Source organism: Augochlora pura, chromosome 9 (genome assembly GCF_028453695.1).
Source record: "Augochlora pura isolate Apur16 chromosome 9, APUR_v2.2.1, whole genome shotgun sequence".
Taxonomy (NCBI): Eukaryota; Metazoa; Arthropoda; class Insecta; order Hymenoptera; family Halictidae; genus Augochlora; species Augochlora pura.
The window spans coordinates 6,462,586-6,471,979 of NC_135780.1; the positions used below are offsets into that span (position 1 = coordinate 6,462,586).

The 9,394-nt window shown below is 44.6% G+C and overlaps 1 protein-coding gene across 1 annotated transcript in view; it reads right to left on the reverse strand.

Annotated features, from left to right (window-relative positions):
* Positions 1 to 8: 8 nt before the first annotated feature.
* LOC144475018 (uncharacterized) overlaps positions 9 to 9,394 on the reverse strand; it is a 55,186-nt gene continuing 45,800 nt past the window's right edge. The window contains exon 2 of the mRNA XM_078190519.1: positions 9 to 5,943. Coding sequence (XP_078046645.1) covers positions 3,394 to 5,832 — 2,439 coding nt within the window. The 5' untranslated portion in view covers positions 5,833 to 5,943 and the 3' untranslated portion in view covers positions 9 to 3,393. The remainder of the gene's footprint in view (positions 5,944 to 9,394) is intronic.

The window sequence follows — 9,394 nt, forward strand, 5'->3', positions numbered from 1 at the left end:
GGAGAGAAAATGGTCGCGACAGCCGTAAAGCTTTCAACGAGATCGGAGATTCTGACTGCTCCGTATGCTCGTCTCAATAGTACTCTTATAGTCGTAGAACAATGAACAATTCGCACATCGAAAACATTCATACTATGTATATAAATACGTGCCCGGCTACGAAATGTAGCCCCAAGGCTTGGACTCGATTATACCTCGACAGGCATAAAATCTTGAAATTGTATGTGTCCGAGAAAACAATGCTCTCAATAAATATCAGGTGTATGCATATGAAAAGTCGACTTCAATATTCGCATTAAAAAGGTCTTGACGCTTCGGTGGTCGCACATTTTCTTGGATATCAAGTTTTCAATCGTTTACCTCGCATCTTTTCTGTTCTACATTTTCTCATTTTTCTATTACGTTTCAGGACCGAAATGACCGTAAACGAATTCGTTTATAGATCAGTGCATCTTTCCATACTTCGCACGACAGATTGCGAGCTCGAATCCTATAAATAACGCAATACCGCTAAAAATCAGTCTGATCCGATGCACCTGGGTCACAGGTAGATTTTGCGTGGCTGGTGAACCCAGACTGGTCCAATTCTGACGGATAAAGGATAAGCGATTTTTCAGTTTAATCTTCTCATTATAATTGATCGGACATCGAGTTAGTCTACGATTTTTGCAGAGTACGACCGTGACTCACTACGCAGACACTTTATTCACGGTTAAATGATCGAGCGCGACCTTGCGATCGTCTTACAATTCGCTTGTTTTCATAACACAGGTTTCGTTCGTCGATGATCTCTGCACAGTCCTCAAACTTTCCATAAAGTCGCACGCTCTTTGAGCCACTGAAGTTTTTCTTCTTGAAAGTATTGTAATGTTATTACTGCTGCTTTAAACTCCTATGAATTTATCATGTTATCCGCAAACCAGATAAAACAGAAAGATCAACAGATTTTCGATAATTAAGGGAAATTAGAATTGATGAAGAACATTTTTTTCTTATATACAGATTCGTAGTTTAATTATCAGAATGTTTGTTTTATCAAAGGCTCGGTGGACTTTGTGGTAATTTCGACTAGCGCGCACGTGCAATAGCGAGATATAGTATTTCTGGTCGCGTGGATTCAAGGATATTCGAATCGTGGTGCATAGGAAATAAGAACGCTATACTGAGATTTTGACGTGGGTTCTTCGTTAACTAATATTTGGCTTTTCTTTTATAGAACGACAGAGTATTTCCATTTCATTGTTATACCGGAACAATATGTTGCGAAACTACGTTATAGTAGATACCTTTGAGGAAAGAGGTACATACATTCTGCTAGAATGAATCTGCTGTTAATGGCAAGAATCATTGGAACACTCTTCTGTATACTATACACACGCTCAAGAGATAGAGAAAGTGACACACCCTTTTCTTGGGCACGATATCTCGAAAAATTGTTATTTTTTTGCCTCATAGGCTCCATAACACCTACATACTTTCTCGGAGTATCCAAGTCCTTAATGTTACTACGTAATGTTTTAAAAAATATACAAAATTCGTCTCGTTTAAGATTCTAAATATCAATATTTCAAGCTTTCACATTCTATGCTCCTTTACCTCTCACTGAACAATCGCCATACATTTTTGCGGAATTATTCTACGTTTCAAAATTAAGGTGTCTCTGTAGGATGTTATTTAAATGATCAGATTTCAATATCTCTTTCGATTTAATTTTGAGACATAGAATAAATTTGAGTAGCCGTATAAAAATGACATTTACAAAATTGAGTATACAGATTCAAATGGTAAATTAAATTCAACAGTTTGTAAAGTTCGATTCGGAATATTTGTAAATCAATAATATTTCGTGTGCTCGAGTATTCTCATTTGTAATGTTAACGATACTTATTCTAGTATCATATTATTCAGTCAACGATTCTTAGTTCGTACGATTAAAAAAAAACTAATCGGTTTACTAAATGGCGACACTGAACTTGTGACCATCGGCTTTTAGAGAAAGCTTTCCTCAGTAGGTGTCCGCTCTAGCCTGACAGAATTTTAACAGCAAAAATTACGTAATTCTTTCTTTAGTCCGTTCGGCTTATCACTTTCTCCGCTTAAAATAGTCTCGACTTTTTCCCTTATTAACATAATACCGTCTTAGACGTACGAGAGCCTCTAATAAAGGTACCGAATTTCGTTTAATAAATGAGTTTTCTTACGTTCAAGCGTGTTTTACATCCTAAAGTTATTAGTTCCATTAAAAAAAGAAAAGAAAAGCATTTTGGATTGTCGATCACATTGACCAAGGCCACACGGAGAAAAGAAAACGCAACGCGCGGAGAGGCGCGAAACAAAGTTATCCCGGAACGAAAGCTGTTGTTCCATTGTTATCTTAAATATACGGCCTTCGACGGTCGTTTCTACACAGAGTGTGTCCAACGTTGGTTGCGTTCGAAAGAAAAAGAAAACGTGTGATCTTAGCCTTTACACAAGAAGCTCGGGGGATATTCGCGCCATTAATACTATCAATCTTATCGAAAACATTCTTAATCGGTAAATTAGGCCTATACAACGTTTCGTCGATCAAAAAGGTTTCTCAATTTTCAATTAGAAAAAAAGGCATCTCCAAAAACGCCAAGTACAAACAATATGTATACATGCAAGTGAACATATACACGTGTATATGCACTTATGTATATACATATATGTACGCGCGATACAAGTTTTGGCGGAATCGTTTTGGATGTTCAGTGAATTAGGCCGAAAGAAACGTTTCGCACCGTCGCTGATGGCGCAACATGTGTTCCTTTGAAACGCGGTTAATCCCGAATTCGAAGCTGTTTTTCAACGGGTGATTCTCTTATTCTCGATGGACCTAGTATCTAGTTCTTTTTCTGTTTCCTTTCTCCCTCTCTCTCTCTCTTTCTCTCCTTCTCTTTCTTTCGGAGACGATCGGGTCATCGTCGGTTGCACAGACGCTAATTGGCGAGGTCCTCTAACGAGAGTTACGCAACGTTATCGACTCCGCCGCGTACATCGGGTTCACACGATCCCGTGTCTTCGTTGCTCCGTCTGTAAGTACGTAGAATGCGCGATCGATCGATCGATCGGGCCCGTCGTCGTCGATCAGTTCCTCCGCGACGGACGAATCGGCTGGCACGCGAATTCCGAGCCGGCGAGAGAGTCTCGACGCGCGACTCTTTCCTTTTTCTTTTTTTCTCATCTATTTGGCACAGTTCTACAGTCTTTGGACGTTCCCACCGGGAGCAGACGAGGCGTGTTGAACGCCTAACCGACCTCCCGGCGACACTCCATTATCCACCGACAGGTATCCTCGATATCGACGCGATTGGCCCGTTCGGATCGTCAGGCGAATTGCGGCACGTGACGTCTTCTCGTCGGGACGGTCCTTCAGGACGGCGAGACCTCCGGGAATCTGTTGTTCGCGTACGTCTGACCGTTCGTCGTCTTGCTGTGGGAGTCTTGGTCGGTCGAGTATAGACTAGGGTCCCTCATCAGGGGCATCGCCGTCCAGAAGGAGATCGAGATCGGCTGCTGTCTCTGCTGCCACTGTCTGCGCGCCGTACCCGCCTGCTGGCTGGACACCTGCTGCTGCTGCTGCTGCCTGGAAGCCGTTCGCCAGGCGGACAGTCCCCGATGGAAGGGTTTCTGATGGGCGAACACGCTGCTCTTCGTGCTGGAATGTAGACCGTCGTCCAGGGGATACGGGACTCTCTCTTTGTAGTCCTGACTGTGTATGCTGTTCACCTCTTCCGAGGGGAACTTGACGGGCTGTTTCGGATAGGTCGGGTGTCTGTTCTCCAGCGTGGGTCTGAAATTCGTCTCCGGCTCGAAGTTCTGAAAGGAACTCGGCGCCTTGGACTTTTTCAGATAAGCAGCCTCTTTGTCGTCGGCGGATTGTTCGTCGATCGTGTGAATCTCGGTGATGGGATCTCCTTCGGCGTAATGCTCCCGGAAATTAGGATCGTACAGCAGAGACTCGGAGGAAGAGGGTGCTGCCTCGAGTTCGTCGCTCTTTGGGTCCTCGGCTGGTTTATCCGGTACAGGTTGCTCCTTTTGATCGTGGACACTTTGGACGGAGGGTTCCGAATTCATCTCCTTCTCCGACTCGAAAAGCTCCCGCAGATACTCGTCGCTGTCTTCGACGCTGCCGGTGCTGTTCGTGTCCAACGTCCTCGTGATGTTCCGGGTCTTATCCGTGGTCACGTCCAGCAGGGTGGTCTCCACGATCATGTCGCCGTTGATGCTCACTTCGCTGGACACGTTGCTACCAGCCTCGTCCCGTTCCTCCTTATCGGTGGTCGTCGATTCGTTCGAATGTATCGTCCACGCGTCGCTCGACAAATCGCCGGTCGATGTTTCGCCGATCTTCGCTTCGCTAGCAGCTTCCGCTTGTTGCCGTTGCTCATTCTGTAATCGTTTAATACCTTTCAGTAGTATCGCCATTCCGGCCTCGCCGTGCTTCAAAATCTCACCGCCTTCCGTCTCCGACGATTCCTCGTCCGGCAGGTTCGTACTGTCCGCGTAATCCTCGCTCGCTTCTTCGTCGTCGTAGAATTGCTCCGTCTCCTGCGATCCATGGACGTGCGAGTTACGTATGTCCGACGAGTTGCCATCTTCCGTCTTGTTCGCCTCGATCCTGTCTACCACAGCCGGTGGTACGTCGAGTTCTCTGCTCGGGAGCGTCGATTCTGGAACGATCACACCGATAATCTCTTTATCGGTAACGTTCCCCGTCACATTGCTCTCCCGAACGTGCGTCTGATGATGGCTCGCCTTGCTGTCCAACGTGAGGTCCTCCGTGTTAGGGAGCACCAAGTTCGGCGACGTGACCGTCGACGGAAGGAGAATCAACATGGGCGTCGCTTCAGTTGAGTTCAAAAGTTGCGACGCGTTCTTCCACACCCCTTGGCCGTCGGTGATGTTGATCGTTTTCAGGCTCGATATGTTCAGCAGCGTCTTCAGGTCGCTCGGTATCTTGTAATCGACCACTTCGGACAGATCGGTGTCGTTCCCGTCGTCGACAGGAAACTCTGCCACGGGAACCACCGCGTCGAACTTCGACGACGGAGCCTCTTCGCGGCTCTTCTCGGTAGAGTCGTCGGAGTCCGTGTGGAGGAACACGGACTCGTCATCCTTCGGCTTGATGTTGTTCTTCGTCTCTTGAAGTCTGGTGATCGGCTTCGACGGACGTTTCTCCTCGTCCGACTGGACGTCGACGCGAGGCGGTATCACCACAGGGATCTTTATCGAGTCCTTGGCTTCCTCGGACTCCTGCTTCGACGACTGCGAGTTGGAGCTGGGTAGCAAGGGGATGTTCAATTGCAGAGGACCGTTCGACTTTTTCTGATTGTTGCTGAACGAGTCGGCGGAGCTTCCGCCTCGATTGCCGTATCGACTGTTCAGCTGTTGCAGGAGGAAGACGAAGTGCGCTTGTTGGTCGATGTTCACGTTCTTCACGCATCTGCCCATCGTGTCCGCCTCGTAGCCGTCCGCGCACGGCGGCAATGCCGGCAACGCGGGCGCGATGAAGACGCTCTTCGGCGTGATCCGTCTCAGAAACGTCGCTGAATCCATGCCGGAGTGCGCTCCCGTTTGCGAGTCGAGCAGAAGCCAAGCCTGCCAAGCTAGATCGTTCGGTGAACCTAAGTTCTGAGACCTCGTTTCACCGGAACTTCTCGATAACGTGGCCGCCGGCGAGGACGAGCCTGTGTCGGTTAGTCTCTTTGCAGACGTTAGCTCGCAATGCCTGACGAAACTCGAGAAAACGACCACGGCGAACAGCATTCTCCATCGTGGTTGCCATCGTCGCTGGCTTATCGTCACCATTTTCGTTTTATTCGGCGCGGCTTCTTGCGGGATTCGTTCGAGCGATCTTGAAGATTCTCGTCTGAAACCTGCTCGTCACCTTCCTCGCGAGGCTTGACACATCGGAAACGTCTGCAAACAGAAAAACCACGTTAGCCGGACGCGTAATTATTAGACGTAGACGAAGGCGGTATAAACTATAACAGTGTGCGATTCGTATGTTCGTTTGCCAGGGTACAGTACCGTGCAAAACTATTTTTCCCTCTATTTAAGCCTCTCAAATGTACGAAACTTCTTTGACATAGTTTGCTGAAGTTTCGTAAAGAAATTACTAAAATAACATGAAACCTGATAATTATCAGATATAATAAGGGAGAAGAAAGAAGAGACTAAATTGTTATTTAGTAAAAATATTGAGAAAACAATATTTTTTCAGAAATATTATTATCAGAATATTATTATAGAAATTCTTACTTGATTCTAATCGCAACACGAATGAATTTTCAAGTAACTGCAAAATTACATGAAAATTGCGCATTTGGGCAGAATTTAATACAGATTGCGTCTTGTTCTCGTTGGCTTTAGCGAAAGGAAGGGTAATTTCATTTAATTTAGTCCTCGAACCTGTCCATAGAAACGACAACTCCTTAACAGCGTCGTCTAACAAACATAATAATACTCCATTGTGCGCGGAAAGGTAAAAAGGTTTTTCTGAAACCTCCGCTCTTTGATCTAGCGGTACCCGCGCGCACGTACGAACTCAATTCCATTAAACTAGTTGAATTGGTTAAACACTCCTAAAGTCGCGCTCAAAGTACTTCGAGGAATTTAAATTGAGAAAGGAAGTATTTCATGTCACAAGCGTTCGCATTCAGCTTCGGGTTGTTAGAGCTTTCACTCCGAGCATTGAATCATCTTTGGCCGCGGCGTCGGCTAGCCTAGTTTTCTCAGTCTTAATAGACGCCATTTGCTTAGATGCCATCTGGACATTCCAGAAACTTATTTCAACAAATTAGCGTTTCCTGCGTGACACCGCTCGAAATTCCAGCGGACTTCATTAGTATCAGATGCTGCGATAATAAATCTTGGACGGAGAGAGGACTTATCTACCCTTCTTCTTTGTTTAACGAGTTCTTCGACTGGTTCTAGCAGCACTTGTTTCGCCGAGTGCGCCAGCGCCCCTTTTGTAGGCCAATGGCTAATCGTTTGCAAGACATTTACTATTGTAGTTGCGCACCCCGCCCCGTCAATATAACGACTTTCAATACGGTCTCTTCGCGTTTATATTGCTTTCTATTTTACTCGCTTTAATCATTTTAATCAGTTTAAACCATTTTACAAATTAAAAAATTCCTTTGCTTCGTTTAAACACTCCGTTTTTATTACAGCTCGAGATTATGTTACTTTCTTTTAGCTTTTTTATCAAACTTTTTATTCAAACGATTTTTCTAGTATAATATAATAGTTTCAAAACGAATTGAAGTACTATTAATCGCTGAAACACGCCGCGCATTATTATATTCCCAGCTCGAGAGATTCTTAATGGAGGACTCGAGTCTCCATTGAATTCACGGTTGTTTCAGCGAAAGAAAATTGCATAAATATCGTCGGTCCTATTCAGGGTCGCATAAAAAGGGGCTCGCAAAGATTTCATAATTTTTATTTCGCCACCGTGCATTCGTGTTTCCGGCCCTTGTTCCGCGTGGAAGCGAGGTCTTTGTTTCCGTTCGTTGCCTTCGTTTTCTCGCCGCTGCTGCGAGAGCCCCTATTCGCGCCGAAAATCGAGAGCGGATCGCGAGGCAAATCGGCCTCTCTCGTCCTCGGAGCAGTAATACTGAAAGGAAAGGGTAATTCCATTAGAGTTATTTGTACACCCGGGAACTGGATGGATCAATGACTCTCGCGCGGTGGTTTAAAAGGTATTGCATGCCCCGCGGCTATCTTCGTCTGCGCGCGCGCGCGATATATATGCATTCGCGAGCGCGAGCGCGAGCGCGCGCGCGTGTGTGCACCGAACGGGGAAAAGTGAATGCACGCCGATCTGTTTTTACCGTTATGCAGCCACTTCACGATTATGTCTACTTCGTGAATAGGCCGTATAAATACGAGATTCGGTCCCGCGAACGTGTCAGGCATCGACACCTTGAAGGAAAAGAGAAGAACGTGGGATGGCGCCCCGGCCGCGCCGTGACTGAAATACCTATAAGACCAGGCGACTACCTCCGCTGAACTTTTCTTTTTATTTTTCCGGCTTTTTCCACGGATCTTTCGGCTCCTACAGTTATTCGCATTGTTCCGCGAAGCGATTTCAATTCTCAGCTATCGCAGGATACATTTAACCAAATTCATAGTTTCGATGGATAAAAGATGGTCACTCGAGAAGAATAGTTTTGATATAATTTATATTCGACTAATTATTTTCAACTTATTTTCAACATTGAAAGCAGAAATTACATTCAACATTTACCCGGCTGCTATTACTCTAGACAATTTTTATCTCCTTCACGTAATCGCGTTTATTTCTTAAAAAGCAATATTAATAGAAAATCATCATAATTTATTTTTAATGGATTTCCATGTTAAATAACACGCTCACGCATGTTACTCATTTGAAATGAAACACGTGTTGAATAAAGAAATAATCCGCAAATATTTGCACCAATAGCAGTCTATTTATAACGTATGTATACGTATACGTATATACCTATGCAGAAAATGTTCACGCGGTGATAGTAAACTGTAGGATAAATCGCGCGATAGACTGTGCCGATAATTATGGCGCTACTTAACCATTTCGTAAGGAAACGTATAATTTAAGACGTTCTGTGAATGAGAATTCTAAGGCCGTTTGATCCGTCGATTTTCTCGCTCTACAACCTTTCGTGAGTAATAAAAGTTGCGTCGAAGCCAGGCGTTACAATAAAGTAGAAGCAAAGGTCAGATTATTATGCAAGGAGCCCGCATTTTCTCCGGTAATCGATGAATACGATAATTTCGCTCTGCAAGGAACTCTTCGAGAATGCATTATAGATGACAAAGTAAGGGTTATTATGGCAACCGATTCGCAGGCTACCGATCGGGATGGAAAACCGATTTATAGGTCGATAAATTGTTAAAAAGCATTCTCAAAAATTGCGCGATTGCACATTAAAATATTAGTGAGAAAATTTGCTAATTTTGTTCTAGAAACTTTAAAAAAAATATGACTTTAGAACATATACGTACATTGAGAAATAATAACTTTTCCGTCATTGAACAAACTATTGCTGTGTTATACTTTTCCTTGCGCCTAAATTGTTATAATTAATGCTCCTTTCCGGTAATAACTCGACGCAATGAAGATATTCCAGAATGGGACACCCTCGTTCCGTTGACAATTTGCAATACTTGGAAATTTTGTCCGAGGACATTAGACAGAATGCTCTGCACGCTTTTTTCATATTCCTGTTCGCCAAAGACGCGTGTGAACAGTTCGCCCTCTATTAACAGCTATTAAGGGACCGAGAATGTTGTAACTGATGGAAATTCTTTCCCTATTTAAAGCCATCATTAGCTGACATCATATTACATGCCATCGGTGTTC